Genomic DNA, 25,401 nt, shown 5'->3' on the forward strand with positions numbered 1-25,401 from the left:
CTATTGCTTCCACTTCCTACCCGGTGGCGTAGCTACTTTTCTCCACCCTCAAACTACTATGCTCAGGGGCTCCTCCTCTGGGGATTCGCCACAATTCTTTTTTTTTTTTTTTCTCTTTAAAAAAATTATTTATGTATATGAGGACACTGTAGCTGTCTTCAGACACACCAGAAGAGGGCATCAGATCCCATTGTAGATGGTTGCGAGCCACCATGTGGTTGCTGGGAATTAAACTCAGGACGTCTGGAAGAGCAGTCAGTGCTCTTATCCACTGAGCCATCTCCCCAGCCCTTCGCCACAATTCTTAAAAGTCCCCAATCCACTCCTAGCAGCACTCAAACCCATTCCTCCTGGTGATCCTATCGTAAGTCTTGTTGAAGATAGGATAAGATTCTACCTGCCTCCTGCCCCTGGGCTGGGTCCCTGGGGTCATCCTTCACAGTTCCTTCTTGTGACTTGTCTTGCAGGAGCTTATAGAGACCGAAGCTCCTGGGGTCCACAGCACCCCACTAGCTCCGTCTTGCCATTCTTCTAGCGCCTCAGTGGCTCCGTTTTAGAATGTGTGGAACTTTTGTTGCCAAGACATTACCTGGGCTGTGCCCTGAACCCTTTAGTGTCACCTGCTGGACTTGTCACAATTCGTTAGCCTCCTCCGCCATCATTCTTCCTCTGTAGAAGATTCCTGTTGAACTGCAGGACCAGGCCTTAGGCTCTCCATTGTGGAGGCAACGAGGAGACCATCATCACTGGAGACCCTACAGCTCTGGAGAGGCCCAGCATAAAGAAGCAAGAGAGAGCATGTCTGTAGAAAACCCTTCCACTTTCCTGGTCCTGATGGGTTACCAGGAGGCTCAGGAATTAATGGGGAAGACACAGAGCAGGTCCCTCTTTCCCTCTGCCCCCAGCCTCTCAAAGCTGACTTCCCACAACCCTAATGAAACCAGAAAGCAGAGATGGGAGATGATACCAAAGCAGGATTTTTCTCTCCCAGCCGAGATTACCTGCAAGGTTGCATCTCCACTGAGTGAGAAATTAGGGCAAAAATGTAGGAGGAGCCATGTTCTTCACCTCCGTCCCCCTTGAACCCTGACACCTCACTGTGTGATTGAGATGGAATGTTTGGCAGTCAAGCGCGTCGGTGCTGTAACACAGCTGTACACACGCCCCAAGCGGCTGGAGGCCATTACCCTCGCTTCTGATGGAAACGGAATTGGGAGATGCAGACCCACATCACAGTGGTGAAGGTCCTAGGTTTTCTTTTAGTCGTGGGGACTCAGGTCAGTGTTGGGGGATGGGCTTAAACATCAGTCCACATTCAGCCAAGAGACACTGGTGTTTGTTTTGTTTTGTTTTTGTTTTTTTGGGCTGGAGAGATGGCTCAGCGGTTAAGAGCACTGACTGCTCTTCCAGAGGTCCTGAGTTCAATTCCCAGCAACCACATGGTGGCTCACAACCATCTGTAAAGAGATCCGATGCCCTCTTCTGGTGTGTCTGAAGACAACTACAGTGTTTTTGTTTTTTTAATTTTTTTTGAAACAGGGTTTCTCTGTGTAGCCTTGGCTGTCCTGGAATTCACTCTGTAGACCAGGCTGTCCTTGAACTCTGAGACCTACCTGCCTCTGCCCCTCAAGGGCTTTAATTAAAGGTATGTGCCACCACCACCCAGCTGAGACAATGTAGCCTTATCCTCATCCCTTTCTGTCATCCAAAGCCACTGGGATCCTGGCTGACCATGCCACTAGCCAGGAAGCTGAAGTCAGGGCTGTTAAGCTTTAGCCTTAGGTTAGTCTGTTGATCTTGGTCTAAAGGGTGTGCATACAGGTAATGATTTCTGAGGGACATGAGAAGTTAGGGCTCTAGGGCTGTCTAGATGGCTTGCCACCAAACCTGATGCTCTGAGTACAGTCCCCAGAGCATAACATGGCGAAAGGAGAGAACCGAATCTCACAGGTTGCCCTCTGACCTCCACAAGCATGTTGGGGCACACACATGCCCATACACATACTATCAGATAGATATACCCATAATACTAAAAGTCTGCTTGGAAAGACAGTTTGAGATTCCATCAGGACGAGGTAGCTTCTGCAGTCTCAAAAGCTCTAGCTGTAATCCCAGGAAGGGACCCTTTCCTATTCTGTACAGGACATCTGTCTCCACCTGCCTGCAGGGCCTGCCTCCTCCCTACAAAGTTTCCCATAAGCTCCCTTCTTTGGGCCTCTGACTCTTAGAGCCTGTTCCTCTCTCTCTTCCCAGCTGCTCCACTGCCCTACGAATAGGTTAAAAATACCAAGGCTACCACCACCAACCACATCAGTAGTTCCAGCAACTATTTCAAGTGAGCCAAGCACTCATGAAGGCCGACCAGCTTCGTGGCAGTCCTCATAGGCTGGGGACTGCCCATCCTACTCTGGAAACAGCAGCTCAGGCCCCTACTTGGCTCTGCACTTCCTGCTAAGGGTCTTGGGCCTCATACTGCAGCTGCCCATGGGTGTGGACATGGGGAGAGTTCTAGGGAAAGGACTCAATTTCTCTTTCCTCACTCAGCTGTTTCCCAAGAAATAAGAAACTGCTGGGACCCAGCCAAGAACAGCTCCAAGCAGTGGGGGATGCCTACCTCACTGGGTACCTCCAGTTAGTGTTCAGGATACCTGGGAGGTCCTTCTTGCCTCCCCCTTGCCCTCCAAGCATGGCTGGGAATTTCCCACCAGCCAAAGAAAGGCTGAATTGAGAAGCCGCCCCCACCAGTCTTGGGACAATGGAGCCTTATGCCCTCCAAATCAGAGCCGCAGTAGAAGGGCCAAAGGCAGGTGGGGGCCTAACTGTCTGTACCATGGTAAGCCCTGCTTGCCAGAACCACACCCAGACCCAGAGCCAAGTGAGATCCCAGGGGATACAGGACAGAGCCCTAGATGGCCCACCCAGGCAGGGAGGCACCGGGTGCATCAGGAAGACAATGCCAGTCCCTCAATGGCCCTCTGTGCGGGGGTTCCCCTCAGGACAGAAGGAAGGAACCATCTCCGGTGCTTGCTTCCTGATGGGCGGGTATGGAGGCTCTGGAAAAGCTCCAGCCCGCCTGCGCACATTGGGGTTCAGGCCTGAGCCTCTAAAGAAAGACAGGGATTTGGGAATGGCACAGGATCCTGGTCTTGTCAGTTGTACCCTTTGGTAGAGGTAGCCGGAATGGCCTGAGGAACTGGGGCGGGGGAGAGGCCTAAGGAAGCAGGCACTCCTTCCGACTCGCCGCCACAACCTTTCATCTCCTGCCAGCATCAGAGACTCGGTGGCCTGTGGCCACTGACAGGTGTAAGGAGGCGAAGTCCCAGGTCCCGGGTCCAATCCCTCCTTCCCCCGCCTCCGCGGCGCCGACCCCCGCCCGCCCCAGGATCCAGCCGCTTTGTCAGGCCGCGGGCGCGGGGCCTCCAGTGCCACACAAAGCTGCTTTTGTGTCAAGCGTTCGCCACGGGACCCGGTGACGTCAGTCTGCGTGACCAGCTCAGCAGCTGCGGAGAGGACGGGCTGTGGCGCCCCCTCGCGGCCGGCGAAAGAGGCCTCGGAGCCCCGCCCAGTTGGGGCCGGTCTTTCGCCTTGTCGTCCGGATTGCAGACGTAGCCCGAGGCTGCCCCTGCAGTTCCTGGGAGAAAACCCAGGCATTCAGCACTGCGCTCCGCCCAGCACTCAGCACTTCCCTAGGCTTTGTTTTCCTGCATCAACCTTCCAATGCAGCCAATGACAGACCCCCAAGAACCCCGCCTTGACAGCCGGTCCCCACCCCTGATCTGGCGACGTGGTTTTCTGGCCCTTTTTTTCCTTTACAAAATGATTAGCATATGTTAATTACTGATAATAATGAATTTCATTATAACGTTTCGGGCATGTATAAAATGCGTTCTTTTCCAACACCTATTACTCTCTTGCACCTCCACTGACCTCCTTCCCTTCCCAACTAGCCTCTCCTCCACCTTGTTTGATTTTTAAATGACTTGAGCTGCTCCACAGGGTTGTTTCCAGGAATATGAATACCTTACCAGGGCCTACAACACTGAAGAAAATGTCTCTTCCTTCCTCGTCAACCAGTTAGGGGGACAGTTGTTGAACCACCACCTCATTCCATGACAGGATGCTGACCAGCCCCATCCAGCCTGGAAGAGTGTTTTACAACATTCCACCTTTCTGTGGTTGTTATATTCTTTGTCCTGATTTTCAAAGTTCCCTGAGTCTTGGAGGTGACTTGGTGTTTTGAGTCTCAATATATAGCACAAGCTGGTCTGGAACTCTTGGTCAACCTCCTGCCTCAGCCTCCTGCAGGTTAGAATTAAGAGCATAAGCCACCACTCCTAACTTCTGAGTGTTGGTTAAGCCAAGGAGTGCAGCCTGATTATCTGTGTGACTTCAGCCCCTTTAAGCTGGGTTTCTGAGCCAGCAAGTCAAAAGTCATTATCTCTTACATTAAAGACTGGCTAGATACCTCTCCTACTCCGAACGTCAAGAACCCTCTAGAAGACCTCTCAAGGTTCCGAAGATCTGAAGGCTGCCCCAGTCAGCAAACTGTAAAATTAGGAACAGGAGGCTGCATAGCCTCTAACATGTACGCTGACCAAAGCTCAGAGAACTGACACAGACGGAACTCTGCCTAGAAAGTTTAATGTCCAGGGTTTGAGCTACCTTCTTGCTCCGTCCCAAGGAGAAAGGAACACCCGGCAGTTCTTGTTTTCTTTCTACATTTTATTATTTCAAATCATGTGAACAATTCCATAAAACATGTGAAAAAAGCAAGGAAGTGTTCAACGCTGGAGGTCCCGGGCCTGGGGCGAGGGCGTGAGGGGCCTGACCCTCAGCAGGCAGCGGCGGTTCCTAGATTAGCGCTAAGGAGCTACATTTAGGTTAATGGAGCCTGGGCCCAGGGCTTCAGGGCAGGGCCCTCAGTGACATTGGCAGTTGTCTGGAACAGCCCTTGGAATCCAATTCCGTGGAGGGCAGGGCAGGGGGCCGCCCAAAGAGGGATGGGTGTAAACAGGCAGAAACACTCAAGGCACGGAATCACTGGAAAGGGGCTGGGGGGCGGGGGGAGGGATGCTGGTCAGGACCTGACAGTTTTAAATAGGTTTCTCTAAAAAGTTTTCTAGATTTGCAGTTTTCCTTTTTTTTTCTCCTTTCCTTTTCCTTTTTTTTAAAGCTACGAGAATGAGCAGGTGGGCTTTGTCTCCAGGAATGGTGGTGTCTCTCACGCTTCTTGTGCTTTTTCCTTTGGGGCCTCCAAGCGGCAGAGAGTGGGGTAGGCAGGAGGCTCCCTGTAAACATTTGGACTTGGGTCAGGGCTGGTGTTGGACAAAGCCAGGGGTCTAGGCTGGAGGAATTGGTACTCCTCCAGACATAGGCCTTGGGAAACTCTGCATGCGCTCCCCGCTCACCCCAGAACAAGACAATGGTTAGAAAACCCGAATGGATGCCCAGTAAGGAGGTACCATGGCCACTCCCGGCACCTCAGACAAAGGTGGGTTTTAGACAGGGAGGCCTGTGGCAACCCCTCCCCCAAGTCTAGAGCCGAGGGAGGGGACAGGGGAGCTGAGAACAGAGAGAAGAGACAGGGGAGAAGCAGCTGGGGGAACAGGCAGGGAGCATGGTCTTCTTGCCCCCATCTTCCTCACAGGTAGTGGGGAGCAGAGTCAGCGGTGGCCCTGGAGGTGGAGGACAGACACAGCCTGGGTTACATGTGGCTCCTCTTCTTGCCTCTCTAAACAATGACCTTCTCCCCCACCTACTAGTTACCAGGGACACAGCTGTGCCCAGGGGCCAGCTTCTGTTGCTGGGTTACAGGATGTCTATCAGTCACTGCGGTCATTGAATGTACACCAGGGCCAGTGGGGCTGGTCTGGGCCTAGGACTCTCAGGACTGAGACACAGACGTCTAAGAACAAGTGTAAAGCTGGTCAGTGAGCAGTGGGGTGGCTGGGTCTCCTTCTGCGTCTAGACTAGGCTAGTACACCACGGTGGCAAGGAGGCAATTTCTTCCAAAGAACATTGACCGCTCCTCTAGCTCTGGCCATGTCCTTTCCCCCCCTCCCTTGTCCTCTGGTCCCTGACTGCCCTGTCCCACCTTTTCTCTCAGGCTGAGTACTCCCCAAGGGTCTCCTCTAAGTCCCCAGCCCCTCACCCTCTCTGAACTCTGCGGTCTCACTATGTTGTTTGACAGGCCCCTGACTCACCATCCTGCCAGGCCCACTGCCCCTCAGAAGAGGCCACAGTCCTTCAGGTTGTTCTTGATGATGACGTCAGTGACGGCATCAAACACAAACTGCACGTTCTTGGTGTCGGTGGCGCATGTGAAGTGCGTGTAGATCTCCTTGGTGTCTTTGCGTTTATTCAGGTCCTCAAACTTGCTCTGGATGTAGCTGGCTGCCTCGTCATACTTGTTGGCCCCTAAGGAAGACAAATGAAGAATTCTGTATGTGCATGTACAGCAAAGATCTGTGCACGATAGACAAGCATATAACGCACACAGCACGTTCATGTGTAAGTGCGTGTTGAGTATGAAGGATATTTCCCATGTGTGTATGCTCAAGGGAAGAGGCCCATGGGTGGTAACAAGCCTTCTGTGTGTAGACAGTATATATTCCAGAGTGAGGTACTGCAGATCCTGTGTTTTTCCTTCTGTCCAGATGGGGGCATATGTGAGCCACCAGAATCTATTGGGATGGCCAACCCTCTCCCATGACATAGTCTTCCAGGAGACTGACCTGTGTACTCAGGGAAACAGATGGTCAGGGGGCTCTGTGTGATCTTCTCTTCAAACAGGTCCTTCTTGTTGAGGAAGAGGATGATGGAGGTGTCTGTGAACCACTTATTATTGCAGATGCTATCAAACAGCTTCATGCTCTCATGCATGCGATTCTAAGGAAAAAGATGCGAGTCGGTACTGATCCCCAATCACTGCCTACCAGGCTCAGCCTCCACCTCCAGGGCTCTAAGTCTCTCACCATCTCCTCATCCTCAGCCAGCACCAAGTCGTACGCGCTCAAGGCGACACAGAAGATGATGGCCGTGACACCCTCAAAGCAGTGGATCCACTTCTTCCGCTCAGATCGCTGACCACCCACATCAAACATCCTGTGGACATTGGGTCAACTTAACCCAGGGAGCAGAGCCCCAGGGGATGCATCCTTGCATTTTGCAGGCTGGCAGACCAAGGACAGAGACCTGGCCAAGGTGGGACAGCTGCCATCAGAGTCACCACAATCCTGGTTGAGCTGGTCAGAGGGACAGGTTGGAGCCACATGGGACAGAGGCGGGAGAAGCTATTAGTAGGAAGTCTCTACTGATAACTAGGTGATGAACCTCAAGGACCTGCCTTCCCAGTACAATCCTGAGGACCCTCAGTGGGACTGGGGAATTGGGTCCAATGATAGCAGGTACTGCCCTTGACCCTGTCCATACACACACTCACTTGAAGTGTAAGTCCTTGAAGGTGAAGTGTGTTTCGACGATGCCTGTGGTCTTCACACGGGTCCGCAGCACATCCTGCTGTGTAGGGATATAGTCACTCTGTGCTATGCGCTCCAGGTCATTCAGGTAGCTGCAGGAAGAGAGGAGATCAGAGAGGCCCAAAAAGAGCATCCTGACCAACATACAAAAGCCTGCTTTTTTCCTTCTCTTCTTTTCTCCCTTCCCTCTACTCCAGGCAGGGTCTAGTTTATGAAGTCCAACCTTGTCTCAAACCTATAATCCTCCTGCCTCAGCCCCAAGCACTTTGATCACTGCTGTGCCTGCCATTCTTGCTTCATTAAGAAATGTGGGCTCAGTCCCCTTGTTTCCCATCTATATAGAATGGGACTGGGAGGTTATGGCTCTGTGACCCTAGCAGTAGGGTTCTCAACTTGGCCTGCATTCAAGAGGAGTCAGACAGAATGTTGGAACTGCAGGTAAAAGTGGGAGGGGGCAAATTAGTCCTTCAGGGAGAGATCATGATGCTAATTGGTGTAATTAAGATACCCACTGCAGAGCAACCTGGTGTGGTCCTTTCATAGGGGACTAAACATGTTGGAGCCTGCCAGCCCCAGTGGGTCCTTTGCCTGACACTCAGTAAGATTTGAGCTGAAGTGGGAGCACAGACACCTGCTTGGCAGAGATCCCTGGGGCTCTTCATCACACACTCTTTATTTAGTATCAATGCCTTTTGTGCAGAGTCCAGGGCCCAGCTCTCTATCTGCCTCAATATCCCCGCTGACTTCAGGCTGGGTCCAGGCCTTGAAGTGGCTGCCCTCTCTCAGACTTTTGTTCTTGGGGCAGGGGTGCTGGGACCAGCAGCCAGCCAAGCTGGGACAAAGGGAAATGACCTCAGAGAAGCAGGGACAGAACAGAATAACAGGAAGGGCCACAGGGGACCATGACGCACTTGCTGTGACCTGCGTACCGTGTTCCATACCCTGTGACAGAGCCCCTAGCCTGAAGCCTCAAGGTGAGTCCCACACAGATCTCTCTTCTCAACAGGCGGGCTCACCCTAGGATCCCCTGCTCTCCTGTGGTCCTGCTGGACTGGGACAGCTTAGTGTAGCACCCCACACTCCTTTAGATGGGTCTGGTAAGGACAAACACAACACAGGCTGAGCAGGCCCGGGGTGACCACCCCAACTCCTAAAGCAGAGCCGGGCGAGCAACAGGAGGAGCTTAATACTCAGGGAAGAAAGATAAAGGAAAGTCAAGGAGGTGGAAAGGGGCCCGGACATGGCCCCATCCTTCCTTCCTTGAGTACTGGGGACAATGAAGTAGTTTTGGTTGTCAACTATGAAGCTGACAGGGTTCCCCGCTCCCTGCCTCTATAATCCACAAGCTCAGCTGGTGGCTAAGCCCGTGATTTCAGGGTGGAGCAGTGCTGAAGCCCAGAGGCCTCTACAGATTTGGCTATGATCCCAAAACTACCCGAGGGTAGGAATGACACAAGGGAAGTTAGGCCCTGCAGAGAGGACAGAAGAAGCCTGGTCACATGACGAGGCAGGACTTGGGAATCCTAATTAGGCAGATCTTCTACCCAACTCTTGTGAGGTCTAGTCCTGCTGAGCAGGCTCAGGATCGGATGGGCAACAGAGACCTGGAGGGCTGGAGGCTGGGCTGGCTGACTAAAGCAGAAGACGAGTTCAGCACCCTGCCTCAGTCCTGACACATGGCTGGTCTGCAGGGGAATTTAGAATTGTGTTCTGGCCTAAAGGATCCAAGTCTGTTGTGCCTCTGAAATTCCTGGGACACTCTGTGATTCTCCAGCCGAGCTCTGGGCTTGGCTTGGATCCAGAAAAGGTCAGAAGCAAAGTCCAGGCTCCAGCTGTACACACATCTGTCGCCTCAAAGACAGACTCTTCCTTCTCTGTGAGGCTCTGAGCAGCAGGCCTGAACTCCTTCCTGCATCCTCAGTGACAGTCTGGAGTTTAACATGTGCCATGTCCCAGCCTCAAACCCCTCCCACTTCTTGATTTCCTACCGACACCTTCAGCTGTCATTGCTTAAGGACCTGTCTTTTGCACTCATCACTGTGTCCCTGACACTTTGCACAGAGCAGGTGGCTGCAAATGTTCTTCAGAACGATCATGTGTGAAGACAGATAAGGCTAAAGTAGCCTGAAAGCCTCTGTGGCTGTCATTTCTTCAGACCTTCGGATAGCAATCCCAGCATTCCCACCCAACCCACTACCAAAACTTCAGTGGACAGTCATCAGCTTCAGTACCCTGGGACCCTGACATGCCCGGTCCCTTGCAGTACTCACTAAGCGGCTGAGTCATTGAGTTGATATTCCCGTGAGCGGCCAAAGCAGGCTTGCACACCATGGTCAGCCCAGAGCCTCCGGATGACGCCCGACAGGTCTTCCGGAAGCATGCCTTGCTCCTCGGCAGCACAGGACAGTGCGAACAGCTGCCTGGCATCATCCTGGGCACAAAGACGGGGGGCAGTCAAGACAGGTAAAGAAGCAGACCCCTCTCTGACCATTAAAGGAAGGGAACACTCTAGACCAGGGCCCAGGCTGGTGTACTCTCAGGCTCCCTAGGACAAGACTTGCCCTGAAGGCTTCTGGGAGACAGAGAGAGAAGGGGTGAGGAAATGCACACACCGCACGCTGGGGGTCAGCAAAGTCGATCTGCAGGTTGCCCATGGCTTTGACGATGGCCATGATAGACTGGATGGTGTTGCTGTAGACAACCGCACGGTACTGCCGGCACTCCTCCTCTGAGTAGCCATCCTCGTGGATGATCCTGACAAACAGAGACCAAGGGTTATGGTCCACAAACCACAAGAAATCACCTGGCTACCTTGGAACTGCTGGGGACTGCTCCAAAGATGGGGAACAACCCCTGGCCCATGGGGTCAGCGATATAAGTAGCAATGAGGCCCTCTGGGACAAGTGGAGACCAAGCAGGGGAGACTACAGGTCCAGAGGAAGATGACAAACACCAGTGACGCCCCCCCCAACACACACCACTTACTTCATCTGCTTGACGATGGTGCTCTTCCCTGATTCTCCAGCACCTGGAACAGAGGGGATAGATATCAGGACGGGCACAGTGGGCTCCGTATCCAGGCACAGCCTAGCTGCCATTAGCTCTGAAGGTCCTTCCTACCGTCCACACATCGATAGCACAGTGAGGCAGAGGGAGCTGTGGCTTACAGGGGCCACAGTGGCTAGGGAAACCTAGAGCATCTGCTCCTTGGCAGGCTCCCTGCAGGCCTCTGCTTCCCTACGCTCCACTGTCTGTCAGGATTCCTGTCACACCAGCCACCTCTGTCCTGTATGAGTTCAGGAAGTTGGCAAAGACGCAGGTCCACATTGTGTACTCTCACACAGGCTTGCCACCCTGTGCAAGAGCAAGGAGGCTGGCTGGAAGGTTCCCTCAATACTGCAAAAGGGCAGGAAACCCTCCTTTTCCCAACTGAGATTTAGCTGTGTAGCAGCCTACAAGGGCCAGAGTCACATTCCTGTCCTTTGGACATGGCCCAAAACCCAGCCTCTGTGTTCTGGACCAGTTCTGTCCTAAACAGATGGAAAATAGAAGCAAGCGCGCGCGCGCGCGCACACACACACACACACACACACTCCTCCCACCTCCTCCCTCTCACATGTACACAAGCTCGGACTCAAGCTTCTCTCGAATGGCAGAGCCCCGTCTTCCTCGTTTCTCTGTGACTGGGTCTGTGGTTTGTTTTCTCTCCTGTGTTTGCCTCAGCGACTCCATTAAACAAGTATCTTTTCTGGTCTCACTTTACAGAGGGCACTGAGGTTCAGAAGCGTACATTCTTGGAGCAGGATCATACAGCCAGCATTCAAGATGGCATCACAATGCCAAGATGAGGCCCCAGCCTCCTTCCCAGCCTCTGCTCCTGTCCCTTCGCCAGCTTCAGTCCTGTGCCTTCCAGGTACTGCCTGCTTCTTGCTACCTGCTTATACCTTTTCCTGGGTAAACCTGCCCTGTGTTCTCTTCACAGTAACCATCTCCAAGCAGTTCACAGAATTGACCTACGGATGGGTCGAACTTGGCAATCTGCCCTTCTATTAGGATCATATAATAGGGCTAACGTGTTAACGAAACCACCATCAATAATAATGTTGGCTTCGAACTTGCAATGAAGTCAAAGATGACCTTAAACTTTTTTTTTTTTTTTTTAAAGATTTTATTTATTGTATATGGGTACACTGTAGCTGTCTTCAGGCACCAGGAGAGGGCATCAGATCTCATTACAGATGGCTGTGAACCACCATATGGTTGCTGGGATTTGAACTCAGGACCTCTGGAAGAGCAGTCAGTGCTCTTAACCGCTGAGCCATCTCTCCAGCCCTGACCTTAAACTTTTGATCTTCCCTCCTGGAATTATAATTGTTCATCAACATAGCCACTTTTTTTTTTCAGTATTATAAATTTAAGGCAGGGTCTACTATGTAGCCCTGGTTGGCCTAGAACTCAATATGTAGACCAGGCTGGCTTCAAACGCACAGACATACCTATCTCCCAAGTATTAGGATTGCAGGCAGGCACCACATACGAAGCCCTTTCTACAGGCTTTAAAAAATATTTTGGGGCCTGGAGAGATGGCTCAGTGGTTAAGAGCACTGGCTGCTCTCCTCTATAGGAGAAACAAATACTTTTTTTAAAAAAAGTTCTTTATTTGTTTTTGTTTATAAATACACTGTAGCTGTCTTCAGGTCCACCAGAAGAGGGCATCAGATCTCATTACAGATGGTTGTGAGCCACCATGTGGTTGCTGGGAATTGAACTCAGGACCTCTGGGAGAGCAGTCAGTGCTCTGTCCTGTATGAGTTCAGGAAGTTGGCAAAGACGCAGGCCCACATTGCGTACTCTCACACAGGCTTGCCACCCTGTGCAAGAGCAAAGAGGCTGGCTGGAAGGTTCCCTCAATACTGCAAAAGGGCAGGAAACCCTCCTTTTCCCAACCCTGAGATTTAGCTGTGTAGCAGCCTACAAGGGCCAGAGTCACATTCCTGTCCTCCATCTCTCCAGCCCCCACATTTAAAAAGATGTGTGTGCATGTGCATGCTTCTAAGTGAAAATGCATGCTTGTAGGTGTGAATGCATGCTTGTAGGTGTGAATGCATGCTTGTAAGTGTAAGTGCTTATGCATCCAACCTGCAGCAGTTAGTTCCTCCCATCACGTGGGTCTCAGGGATCAAATTCAAGTTACCAGCTTGGTAATGAGTACCTGCCCCGGCTGAGCTGTCTTACCAGCTCCCATGCCCAATTTTTATTTATTTTTGTAATTATGTGTATATATTTGCTTGTGTGTGTATGTGGGGGGGGGGGGTTACGTGCACATGCATGCAGGTACCCACAGAGCTCACTTAATGTGGGTACTGGGAACTGAACTCAGGTCGTCTGAAAGAGCAAGAAGCACCCTTTACTGCTGAGCCATCTTTCCCGCCAAGTCATGCCTAGGTTTTTATGTGGTGCTGGGGTTCAGCTGAACCAGGGGTTCACACAGATAAGCACTCTAGTACACCTGTAGAATGCTACGGAATTTACTAGGTGCCTTTTGTTATTGTTTGAGACAGGGTTTCTTTCTGTAGTCCTGGCTGTCTTAGAACTCACTCTGTAGACCAGGCTGGCCTAGTACTCACTGACATCCACATGCCTCTGCCTTCTGCGTGCTGGGATTAAAAGCGTAGGCCACCACTGCCTGGCTTACTAGGTACTTTTATCTTCAAAACAAACCTGAGGGAGGTTCTATTCTGACCTCATCTCCAAGAAAACTGAGGCACATGCCATAATATAGTTAGTCCTTTCTGAGTGTCGTCCACTTTGCTCTATACAATCCCTCCTAGAGTTCATATGTGCCTGGGCCCAGCTGCACTTGTCACTGTGCTCCCTCTGACCCCAGTCTCTGAGGTGCCCGAGAGGTGGTAGGCACAAAGTAAGTGAAGACAGACTTTATCAAGTTTTAGTTTCCTCTACCCAAACACATTATCTCATTGGGGAAACTGAGGCACAGTTGTGACCCTCACAAGAGTAAGTCTCAATCCAGCAGCTTCTCTGAGGGGAAAGGTCTGAACCCTTACAAATGCTAGCAGGTGCCTATAATTACTAAGTATCCAACTGTCCCAATCCTGCTTCCCAGGATGGTGCGGGAGCTATTATGGGACAAATGCTGAGGCTTGGGCAGGCTTCTGTGGGATTTGTTCTCTTTGGTTACAGTCATCCCACCAAAGGGGGCTGTGCACAGCAGTGGAATGAGGCTCCCTCACATTTTACAAGCCCAGAGGTGAGTTCAGAAGGTCCGTAAACCCTGCCCACACCACCTGATCACTGAGTACTAGGGCCATTGGGCCTTAATATCTACCTAGAGAAGAATGGGCACAGTGGCTCTAGCTAGCCTTCCTACTTGATTCCACAGGGCAGAAGGAAGGGGATTCATCTTGGAGCCGAGGGAGAACCAGGCTTGGCCAGGACCAAGGCCTGATTCAGAGAATAGAGGCTAAAGATATGAAACTTGGGTTAGCCAGACAAATCCCACTTACCAGACTCAAGGACAGGTGGGAAGGGTAGAGGCAGTAGACGTCCAGGGCACAGGAAACCTTAGATGAAGGTTGTCCTTTTACATGACTTTGGAATTCCTGACTATGGGAAACACTGGTTTCTCTACTGGTCATTGTGGGTAAAGAGGGCATCAAATCCTTTGACCGCTCTCTTCAGAGGTACTGTGGGCTCCTGTGACCCTGCCCAGTGCCCAGGATGATGGCACAAACTTGCTTTGCATTTGATTTCCCTAGCAAAGTGGCAGACACGAAGAGGATCACACCTGAGCAAGCCAAGCCAGGAACCAGGTTCATATATTTCTTGCCTGAGTCAGCTGAAGGCCTGCTTCCACACTTCCCTAATGCCTCAGTTTCCCTTTCTCAGGCCTCTCAAACTCTGAGTTAGGTAGTATTCTCTCTACCTAGCAGGGGTCACTGCAAATAGCCCCATTGGACAGGTGAACAAAACAAGGTTATGGGGTTTCCCTGGGACCTAAGGAGGTCCTTTTGTCACTGCGGCAGCAGCTGTGACTCAAGCAGGAAGTAGTGAGAGGCAGGACAAGGGTGTGGTTGGCAACCAAGCAGGAAGTAGAGATACATCAGACAGAGCTGGGGAAGTAGAAGTGGGATGGGCAGTGAAAGATGGTGAAGACCTTGGCTCTCAGGTAGGCCAGACTTGGTGTTTCAGGAGCCCTGGGGCCACATCATTCTGATCCACCCCCCCAACCCCATGGTCTTTTCTCCATCATGGCACATTGCTCCGACTGGCCTGGAGAGTGCTTGTACTCACCCAGGTTCCTTCCCTGATAGCCCCATGCTTACCTCAGGGAGAACTTCTGCAGACAGAGGTGCTAGCAGGGAAGCCAGCCAAACAGAGAGAAGCAGGAGTCAGCCTCTCTTGTCCCCACCAGCTGCTCCATCCCCAGCTGGATGAGGCCAGTGGGGATCGACAGAGGGTCCCTGGGGGTGGCCCTGACATTCCCACTAGGTTACATCTCTTCCCACCAAAGAAAACACCTCTGTAGCTTTGGCCCTGAGTACAGCTGCTGGGCACACTGCAGGAGGGCAGTGATCTCAGAGGCTCCTTGGCACAGAACATCTGCTTCTACATGCAGCACGGAGCTCCCAGGGAGAGAACAGACTGAGGGGAAGACCGTTCTACCTCACTCCCTGGCAAGACCTCACCACAGACTGGGCCTATTACGATCAAACACTTGGTGTTCATCTAGGCCGCAGCATGTAGGGCTCTACTGTGTGCCCTTCTTGGACCCTCCACCTCCTACCTGATGCTTAGGTCTGATCTGCAGGGAAGCTGGGGCCTGCTCTTGTCCTTTCAGGCCTCAGTTTCTTCAAGTTGCCAGCCGGCCTCCTTTTTACTTTTGGATCTTCTCCCTCCCCAGGATCAGGGGGGAGGGGAATCTAGATGGGTCTAGTCCAACTCTGCTGCCCAACTGATCTTTTCTGAGATTTCCATTAGCTTCAACCCTTTCAGATCACTTGTGAAGTAAAACAACGATGTTACCTTCTAACAGGAAAGGAGTGAGAACTGAAGTCAAAGCCCTTCTCCATGTGCCTCACTCAAGGCTAGGACGCAGATAAAAGTTGTAACTGCGGCTGGACTTGGCTCAGCAGTTAAGAGCACTGGCTGCTCTTCCAGAGGATCCTGGGTTGACTCTCTCCCTGCATTCACAGGGCAGTTCACAACCATCTGTAACCACAACTGCAGATCTGATGCCCTCTTCTGGCCTCTGAGGTATCAGGCAAGCATGTACTACACAGACATGCATGCAGGCAAACACGCATACACTTAAAATAATTAAAAAAGACATTGTGGGGTTGGGGATTTAGCTCAGTGGTAGAGCGCTTGCCTAGCAAGCGCAAGGCCCTGGGTTCGGTCCCCAGCTCCGAAAAAAAAAAATGAAATAAAAAAACTTTTTAAGAAGGTAGTGTCTGGGCATGGTGGCACGTGCCTACAATCCCAACACCCAGAGGCTGAGGCAGGGGATGTTGAAGGCAAGGAAAGCCTTGGCTACATGTGAGACCTTACCAGAAGGAAGTCAGTCGCCACTGTTTTCCTAGTTGGGGAAGAATACAGATTTCCCCCAAACATCACTACTTACAGCATGCAGAACGGCCAGCTGCTCTGGTCACTGTAATGGCACGGCACAGAGTGGAGTGCCACAATAACTCATTTCAAGTACAGCTTCTGAAGACTCAGAAGGAGCAGGGGTAACAGGCGAATACAGGGTGGGGAGGGCACCCTGGGGAGCCATAGTGCCACCCGGGGGCATGGGTCAGAGGTCAGAGCTCTCTCCTGTCACTGGCACTGTGCTCTGAGCCTACACACACACACACACACACAGAGAGAGAGAGAGAGAGAGAGAGAGAGAGAGAGAGAGAGAGAGAGAGAGAGAGAGGTCCCCCAGCTGATGCGGTGCCGTCCGCTGACTCCACACCCTCAGAAGGCTGGGAGACGGCCTCCCTGGAGGCAGCTCCTGGGCTGGTGGGCTCCCTTGGCATTCCTGGGCTAAGGAGAATAGGCAGCTGACGTGGCAGCCCGAGGGCAGAGATTCTCAGGAGCAGCTGGGACCACAGGGTAGGCTTGGGCAGCAGCCCAGCTCAAAGCCACAGCACCAGGCACACCCACGCTGCCACCAACCCGGTGGGGCACAGTGGAGATGGGTTTGAGCCCTGGTATGCCCACCCCACAGGTAGCCCAGCCACTAGAGAGGTGCTGTGGCCTCACTGCTGTGTGATCTCTGCCACTCTGGATCCAGTCTGTCACCTCCTTGCCCCATAGCCGAGGGTCTCAGGCTCAGCTACCACCAGGGGGAGCCGAGCAGCCAGAGACAAAGAGGAGATGGAGGCTGGGCAGCATGGGGAATGTTTTGTTTCAGCAAAGCTGCCTTCCCTGCTGGGGGTGGCTGGGGGAGGTGCCCAGACCCTCAGCCACAACCTCCTCCCTGGGAAGCCCCCAGCCAGCTTCAGAGTCGGAGGAACACACAGGAACAATGGAAACAGGAGGGAAGAAAGGAGGGGGAGAGGGCCCAGCCAGACAAAGGCCTGTCGGCTCCACCCCAGGCCTCTCTTCCTTCCTCCAGGTGTACTTCCCTGACCCCCTTAAGCCCCCAAGGAGCTCAACACAGTCTCACACTGGGGCAAAGGAGGATGACACGGGTTTTGGAAGGATCCTATAACACTTCCACCCAAGGCTGTGGCCCAACCTTCCACCAGATGCCCCAACAAGTCAGCCATGCCATGCCTCCTTAGGTTGTAGGTCTGACCACCCGTGAAGCGCCTGGACAGGTCACTGGTACACCTCTCTTCCTAACAGCATTTTGAAAAGACTCCTTTAGATATTTTTTTTTTCAAGAGACTGAACAATGGCTGCCTGTCCTGAATTACTGTGGCAGACGGAAGTGAGGTGCCTGTAGCCCAGGCCTCAGTGTTCCCATCTGTGAAATGCACCCCTCGTGGGAATGTGCCAAGTCCAAAGCCTGCCCAGAGCAGCTTTCCTATGGTTTTCAGGAACTTCAAACTGCCTGAGGGCCCAGCTGGAGCCAGCAGTTGTCTGTGTCCACATAGGCCCCAGTACTGAGCACAAAGGCAGGGACAGCCTGAGAACACACACACAAAGGATTGGGTCCTTCTGTACCCAGGCCTGGGTGATAAGGAGGAACACTGCACGGCCACCTCACCAAGAGGGCCCGTTCTGACAACACAGCGGAATCCTCTGGAACCTCCCACGGGAAGGAGAAGCCCCACAGACACGAGATCTGGGGGTCAAGAAGCACGAGCATCCGGTGCCATTGCTCTCAGCCCACACAGCAGCCAGCACACAGTAAGTACCATAAACACTGAGGCCACCACTGAGCTAACAGTCACCACAAGCCTTGTAGACAGTCTGCCTTTCCACCTGTCTGGCCAATCCCCAACTGAGGCCACCAGCGAGAAACTTCGGCGCCTCCCAGCATTTCTCTGGTCGGTCTGTTTTCCTCAGATTGGAGGTTACAGGAGGAAGAGGCACAACAGGGAAGACACAATGCTAAGTTAGTGACTGTGACACGGATGTTATAAGGAAGGTGGGCTGAGAGGAAGGTGGGGAGTGATTCCGGAGTAGCCAGCTGTGGAAAGAAGTCACAGCAGCAGGCAGGCTTCTGTCAGAACAGTAGACAGGCTAAGACAGAATCATGGGTCTCACCCTTGAGGGCATAAAAGGATTTAAGACTCCTCAAGGTGCCAGGAGGTGTTGCGCACTTTTTTTTTTCTTCTTCTTTTTTTTTTTCCGGAGCTGGGGACCGAACCCAGGGCCTTGCGCTCGATAGGCAAGCGCTCTACCACTGAGCTAAATCCCCAATCCCCGGTGTTGTGCACTTTTAATCCTAGCCTCGGGAGGCAGAGGCAGGCGGAACTCCAGCCTGGTCTACAGAGTGAGGTCCGAGAATTTGCTATACACCAAGAAACCATGTCTTGAAAAAGCAAAATAAGAAAACAAACATACAAATAAGACTCCTCCACCTCTAGGCTAGAACCCCAAGCACCCACAGAGCATCCGTGCATCCATCTAGAACAGGTGCACCAGCATCGGCCTGTCATCCTAACACCAATCCTGGCAGCAGGGCACAGACGGCAAGGGCACAGTGGTGGGACAGGTACAGTGACTGCACCATCCTAGGCTAGCACCTCTGCTTCTATGCCCTGTCTCTCCACTGGTGGAGAAGGCCTATTCCAGCCTCACAAGATTAAAGAGCCAAGGTTCAATCAGAGGCATCTGTGTTATGAGAAGGGAAACTGAGGTGCACTGACGGTATCCATTCGGGTTCAGAAGTCGTGATGGGCTGAAGGCCCCTCACCAACCCCCAGGCAGGGGAAACCCAGAGTGAGCTAATACAGGCTGCTGTGCCGCTTCCAGGCATTCATCTCTGCCTGTGGCTGGCCTTCCTGCTTGGGGGGCAATGGCCGCTCAGGAATCTAAGAGCAGCTTTTGGCCTTCCTGCTGGACCTCCCACTGGTGTCCCTCTCCCAGCCACCACTTCCTGTGGCTAAAGGAGGGGCCTAGAATCCTCAGAAGCACCGCCTCTGACATCCTGGCCCCAGCAGTTGCTAAGGCAGGACAGGACAAGGCCGAAGCCACCCCCTGGACTGGCCCTAACTCAGTGATGGAGTGTGGAGGCCGGCAGAAGCTCACAAGTGAGCCTGGGCAGGTGTGAACCTTCTAGACCTTCTGGCTGGCAGAGACCTGGGTGACTCAGGATCCACCTTCTGCACTAGCACCCTCTAGCCTCTTCCCCTTTCGGGCTCCTCCTCCCCCAGCTGCTTCCTCCTTATTCTCTGATGTGGACACCATTTCCCTAAGAGGCCCAACTACATGATTGTTCCCACTCCTGCCTAGGCACGGTAGGCACACTCTGAAGCAGTTGGATTGGGAGCACATCCTCCAAGGCTCAAAGAAACCTCAAACCGGTACCCGTCAGGGCCTTGTATGCAAATTCTGAGAGCCAACCCTGAAAGGTAGACCAGCAGTCACTGCTTAGCCCTTCCCAAACCACCAAGCATCAGGCCCCTGAAGCGGCAACAAGGTGAGGGCGGGGTTGGGTTTAGTAAGAACAAGAGCTTTAGGCAAAAGACAGGGTGTGGCCAGACAGTGGAGGCCCCACCCTGCACCTGTAGCTGTAGCTGAGGCAGGGGCTTCCTGAGAGCATCGGTACCGGGCGCTCTAAAGGGTCCAATCCTTTGCTCACACCAAAGCACCCCTGAAGAACATTTTTAGGTAGGTGTGGCCTGACAAGAGCCCACTGACTCCTGCCTCTCTTACCAAATCCCAGATGGAACCCTCAGGGCTGAGACTGCTGCAGGCCTGTACCCCATCCCTGGGGCCCACTCCTCCTCCTGTCTCAGCAGGAAGGTGAGCGAACAGGCAGCAGCACTCCAAGTCACCTGTCAACCTCTGCTAGTAGCAGTGATGGGTGCCCTGGTCCCTCGGTAGCTACTTGGGTAAACAAAGTTGTTTCCTGCCAAGTGAACCAGGAACTTTTAGAAACAGTCTGAGAGACTCAGTGAGGGCAGAAGCTCGAGGGCAGGATCTACGGGATCAGTGTGTTTCGCAAGCGGTCCGAGTGCCCGATCCTCTATCCAACTGCTAAAGAGGCCTTGAGACCTCGCTGCTACAGATCATGGCAGCCACGGCCCTATCCCCGGCTGTCGCTTGGTGAACAAATAAATAAATAATCACCTTACTTTTCAGATCCCAGGGCCAGCCCTGCCATATTGCAGACTCAAAAGGAGCCCTGACCAAGCCCTGGCAGCTCAGGCTGACTTGACAACAGTAGGTGGCTTGATGCTGCCTGAGGGCCTGTGTAGAAGCCTGTGTCCCTCGGCTGGCTGGACTACCACCCTTCAGCCACAGCAACAGTTCAATTCCAGTACTGACCACCTGTTAGACTCTGTTCAAAGCCCCAACCTCCCCCTCCACCCACCAGGGATGACCCTGGCTGAGATGTTCTGATTCACCAGCTCAGGAATACCCCTTAGTCTCTGCTGATTCCTGTGCCTGCCCAGGACTGTGTATAGCTTTTTTTTATTTGCAATACCAGCACTGGAGTGATGGGCAGGGCTAGGAGGCAGACAGAGGAGGTTAGAAATGGCTCGGGAACACCCCCCCCCCCGCGCCCCACTCTCTCCCTGGCGTGGGAGCTCATCCAGGCCAGTCTGGGCAGACAAAGCCTTGCCCAGCCTGGGGGAGGGGTGGGAAGAGACTTGGAAGCCCAAGCGGACCAGCCCCCCATTCAAGTGCTAATGAGCCCCAGCAGGGAGAAGTGGGTTAGGGAAGGGAGGCCATCTCTGTACCAGCCCACCTGGCTTGCAGAGCTGTGCCACACCCCCAAGGCTGGGCCCTAGAGACTGGGCCTTAAGTCTCTCGACCGTCAGTTACTCCGTTCTTTACAAACCCTGGCCTCCCACTTGCTGTGAGCTTCCTGGAGGCAGGAAAGGGAGTTCCCCGTGAGGGTCCCCATACTCTATGTATGTACCAAGGCAGCTCTGTCAGAGATAGGAGAGGGTCCCTCATCTGGCTTTTGTTTGTTTACCTCCAGGCTCTGGTGCACCATGCCCATGGTCCCCTGAATTATACAGAATAGGCACGGCTCTCACTTGAAGCCGATTTCTAAATGAGGCAGAAGATGGGACCAGGATTCTAATTTTTTTTTAATGTGCACTGGTGTTTTGCCTGTATGTATGTCTGTGTGAGGATGCCAGATCCCCCAAAACTGGAATTACAGATGTGAGCTGCCATGTGGGTGCTGAGAATTGAACTCGGGTCCTCTGGAAGAGCAGTTGTCAGTGCTCTTAAATGCTGAGCCATCTCTCCAACCCCAGGATTCTAACTTACATCTACATGGCCCTCCGGGTGGTCCAACCAGGGTGAGCATCCAACTTCATGCCAGGAAACATCCACCAGAGTCTTGGGAATCTAGGCTACAGCTCCTGTCTTGGTGCCCTCAGTGAACTGGGTTTCTGTCCCCAGTGCCTAGCTAGCCAGTTTCCCAGGCTAGCCCTCCCATCTGTCTCTCAGTTGGCAGCCCCAGGATTACCCTTTCCTTCTCTCACTCCTGTTCTCTCCCACCCCTAAAGGATGTGGCCTGCTCCAAGATGTGTTCAGGAGCTCCACGTTCTACACATGTACTAAGTATGCACCCATACAGCATGCCAGCCTTTTGCTAGTCAGATAGGACACAGGCTACACAAAACTCTCTTCCTTTTGTAAATCTACAAAGGCCTGGCTTTGATGAACGAGCCTGGATCTCCTGCAGCACTGTTCCAGGTTGAGCCCCAGAGCTCTCAGCTGCCTAGACTGTCACTGGCTGGAGCTCTGCAGCTGTCCCCAATCAGAGGTGAACTGAGGAGTCTGTACAGCCACGCTCTCACATATAGTCCCTACTATGTGCTGCGCCCTGGCACAGGCTGCAGGCTGGGCAGTGGGGGCTCTGCAGTAGACAGGGTGAGGACTGCCCCGAGGCACCTGCACAACCCGTGATGGGCCAAGAACCCAAGAACTTTTCTTTCAGCATCTCCTCATTGGCCATTAGTGTTCCAATGAGCACTCGTCGTCACCTGCTCACAGTGTGCCGAACCATGACTCAACTCGGTGAACTCACCTACTCACCCCCCAACCCAAGTTCACCAAGTACATCCTCCATTCAGCACACAACGAAAAGGACACCGCTCTGACTTGTTGCCTCAAGGGCCAAAACCATGCTCTAGTGGGAAATTGGGAACCCAGGGAGCAAAGAGGCCACATTAGCCTTGGTGGGACCTCAGGAAGGGTTCTGGGAGGAGATCCGTCAATGGAATGTTAAGGAACAATTAAGTACGGAAAATACAAAGTCTTACAGCAAGACAAATGCAGCATCTACACTCTTGAGACTTCGTGGAGCCCACAATGGACACGGTTTCTCCTGGTGTGTCCAGTTCAGGTTGTCACCAGAGCCCCCAAAATCTATCTGGGCTTAGCTAGTCGGTCTGCTTGAACTGGGTGGGGGATTCCCTAGGGGGCGGACCTGCAGTCAGACTGCTATCAGCTTCTCTAGTTGTCCGGCCAAGCTGCCAGGGGAAACTAGCTTGCCAGTGTGTACCACATCTGCCTCAGCCCTGGTGACAGTGACTGTGCCCGCCTTCTGGCAGGGATGCAGGGTATGGAGGGAGACAGTGTGCGGGTGGGGCAGCAGGCGTGGTTCTGGCTGGGAGGGAAGATTGGCACTTTTCCAGCTTAAGTCCCCGTTGCCTGGACAGAGTCTCTGGCTATGTAGATCTGGTGCTCAGAATTTCTAAACTGCTACAGCTAGGGTCTCAGTGTCACCTTACTCCTTCATGGGAAGTTGATTAATTCAAGTCAAGACCCCTTCCCAGGTAGCAATGACAGACTGGTCATGCAGACTGGGTTGTCCACTTCAGGCGGAGCTCCCTGGCTGCACACCTTTTGCAGGGTCTTAGTCTCGCCATGGGTACTCCTGTGACACAAGCTAGGAATTTCATTTTAGACGAAGGAAAGGCCAGAGGGACAGGATCTTGGGATAGGCTGATCCGTGAGAAAGTGCTAAGTAAGAAGGAATACCCGGTCCCACACAGCCTGGCCCAAAAGCTGAGCAGAGCTCTAAGGGACAAGCCTGTCAGCATAGAGGAAAAACAGGCCAGGAGTCCTGTGCAACCCCCTTCCCCCTGCTCTCTGGTCCAGATCCACATCTCTTTGGCCACCACAGTAACTGCAGTAAACCTGGGAGGGGCTGGTAAGGGGCTCCCGGCTGGGCACCGGGACGTAGCGATCCCGGAAGTGCCCTCCCTAGGCCCAGCAGTAACGGACATTCCGCCGCCGCGTCGACACCCACTCACTGCTTGCCGCACTCGCAGCAGAGACAGGAAGAGGCAAGCGCCCAACGCAAAGCAGCCCAGGAGGCTGGGCCGCCGCCCCTTCCCGCCCCTTCTCTTCCTCCCCGCGGCAGCAGTGGAGCGGATGCCATTTTGAAACCTCCGGGGCTGTGCCCCCAGGCCGGGTCCGCCGGGACAGTCAACAGATGGATCCATAAAGACATACATGTTGTTTCTCGGCCACAGGCCTGGCAAAAAAGCCAGGCTTTTCACAACATGCAGGCCCCAAGGCGGCCCTGGGGCTGAGGGGCCACACCCCCCCACATACTATCCAGCCGATTACGCTGCTGCGCGGCTTCTGCTACCGCTAGGGCCTTCCTCTCCACAATCCAGAGGACCCAATCTTCTCAAGTCAGGCCCCCATAGGGAACCACTCTAACTACCAGTGGGAGTCTGGACACAGCATCAGGCCCACTGCCTTTGCCAAAGCCTAACTGGGATGCTTGAGAGCACACGGGGCTACAGGCAGCTGACTCCTACTAGCCCCTCATTCAGCCTGCCCACCACTCTCCATCACAGTATTCCTTTAGGGAACCAACAGGTCCACTCAGTATCCTAGGCCATATCTCAGGCGTTTCAGCCCCGAGTATGAGAACCCCAGCACCCGTCAGCAGATCTCTACAGGCATAGAGGGCAGCAATATGTCGGTTGGCTCACTACTTCCACTTCCCCCCCATCCCAGCAGCCACCATCTTCCTTGGCCTTGGAAGTGGCTACAACCCTAACTCCTCCATGTTCCCTCCTCTTGCCCAGACTCCCCTGGCCCTGGCCCAGACAAGCCTTGGGACCTAGGGAACACATTCCCAAAGAACGGAACTTCCCACAGATGCTTGAGGCCTGGCCCCGTTCCCCCAGTGTGACTATTAAGAGCTTCGGTCCAACCTCTTGGAAAGGGTCTGCCCAGCTCAGTCTAGGCCCACTCCAGCCCCCCGGTTCCCCTCCTATCAAGGTCCACCTGGAGCAAGAGGGTGCAGATCAAGGGAATGCCAGAGTGTGAGAAAAGACTTAAAAGAGGGCCAGATGATACCTGCAGAGAGAGATATCTGGTGACCTGGAACAGAGGCCCTGAGGGGAATCCTGCTACAGAGAACTTGAGAGTGGTCAGTTTCCCTCTTCAAGAGGTTCTTAAGGGGTCAGAGTGCACAGAGGGAGAATACAGATTCCAGAGTGAGGAAAAGAGGGAGTGGGTTGAGGCTTGACAGGGGTCCCAAGGAATGCTCATGCCAATAGAAACAGAACAGGTAGGGCTTGAAGATGGGAACCTGTAGGGTACTGAGGGTTTAAGTAAAGCCTAAGAAAGTGGGGAATTAAAAGGCAGGGGTTAAGTTCTCTTGAGACTGGATAGTAAGGGTGGGGGGGGATAGCCATGCAAGGTTTGGTGTCTGGGATCTGGGATGAGTTGAGGGTCTGAACTAGAGTCTGGACTAGGATTATAAATCTAGACCAATCCGGAGTTTCGAATCTTAAAAGGGTGGGTCCTAGGGGTTTCAAGCGCAGGTGTAGGGTCCAAGGCTAGGCTGAGTAGTTTCAGGTCCTTCTCTGGGGATTAGCGTTGAGAGTCAAGGGTCCCAGAACGGGGCGCTGCCTCACCTAACAGAAGCAACTTCACCTCCCGTGCCGCCTTCTCGCCGTCCTCCCGCAGGTTCTTGTCGATCATCTTAGAGCGCTCGGCTGCCGCCTTGTCCTCGGCGCTCACGGTGCAGCCCATCCTGCCGTCCGCCGGCCCGGCCTGGCCCCCACACGGCCCACGGCCCGGCTCGGCCCCGCCCGACCCACTCCGCTCCCACCGCCGGCCCTCTGCGGGAAGCTCTCAGGTCCGCAGTTCCGAGCGACTGCGGGAGGCGCCTTCCCGGCCGCCGCGCACCGACGGCGGGGCGGGCCAGGGGTGGGGCCCGGGCGAACCAAGCTCGCGACTGGGCCGGGGCGGGTCTGGAGGAGGGGCCAAAAGAAATTTGGGACTGGTGATTGGTTGGAGGGCGGAG

The 25,401-nt window shown here is 53.4% G+C and overlaps 1 protein-coding gene and 1 long non-coding RNA gene across 5 annotated transcripts in view; one reads left to right on the forward strand and one right to left on the reverse strand.

The window, feature by feature from the left end:
- LOC120094260 (uncharacterized) overlaps window positions 1–5,288 on the forward strand; it is an 8,516-nt gene extending 3,228 nt beyond the window's left edge. The window contains exon 3 of the long non-coding RNA XR_005488459.2: window positions 2,254–5,288. This is a non-coding gene — a long non-coding RNA (uncharacterized LOC120094260). The remainder of the gene's footprint in view (window positions 1–2,253) is intronic.
- Gnai2 (G protein subunit alpha i2) lies at window positions 4,702–25,309 on the reverse strand. 4 transcript variants are annotated; one of them, NM_031035.3, is made up of 9 exons: window positions 25,010–25,279; window positions 10,464–10,506; window positions 10,091–10,232; window positions 9,749–9,909; window positions 7,442–7,570; window positions 6,975–7,104; window positions 6,735–6,888; window positions 6,204–6,417; window positions 4,702–5,675 (listed from the first exon to the last, which is right to left on the reverse strand). In NM_031035.3, exons 1-8 carry the CDS (start codon window positions 25,125–25,127, stop codon window positions 6,227–6,229), a joined length of 1,068 nt encoding a protein of 355 aa, NP_112297.1. In that variant the 5' UTR covers window positions 25,128–25,279; the 3' UTR covers window positions 4,702–5,675; window positions 6,204–6,226. The 4 variants fall into 4 exon arrangements, with proteins under 4 accessions (NP_112297.1, XP_006243920.1, XP_063122275.1 ...); XM_006243858.2 differs by having other exon boundaries at window positions 4,708–5,288; window positions 25,010–25,309; XM_063266205.1 differs by having other exon boundaries at window positions 4,708–6,417; window positions 25,010–25,309.
- Window positions 25,310–25,401: the final 92 nt, after the last annotated feature.

This window comes from Rattus norvegicus, chromosome 8 (genome assembly GCF_036323735.1).
Source record: "Rattus norvegicus strain BN/NHsdMcwi chromosome 8, GRCr8, whole genome shotgun sequence".
In the NCBI taxonomy this organism is placed as follows: domain Eukaryota; kingdom Metazoa; phylum Chordata; class Mammalia; order Rodentia; family Muridae; genus Rattus; species Rattus norvegicus.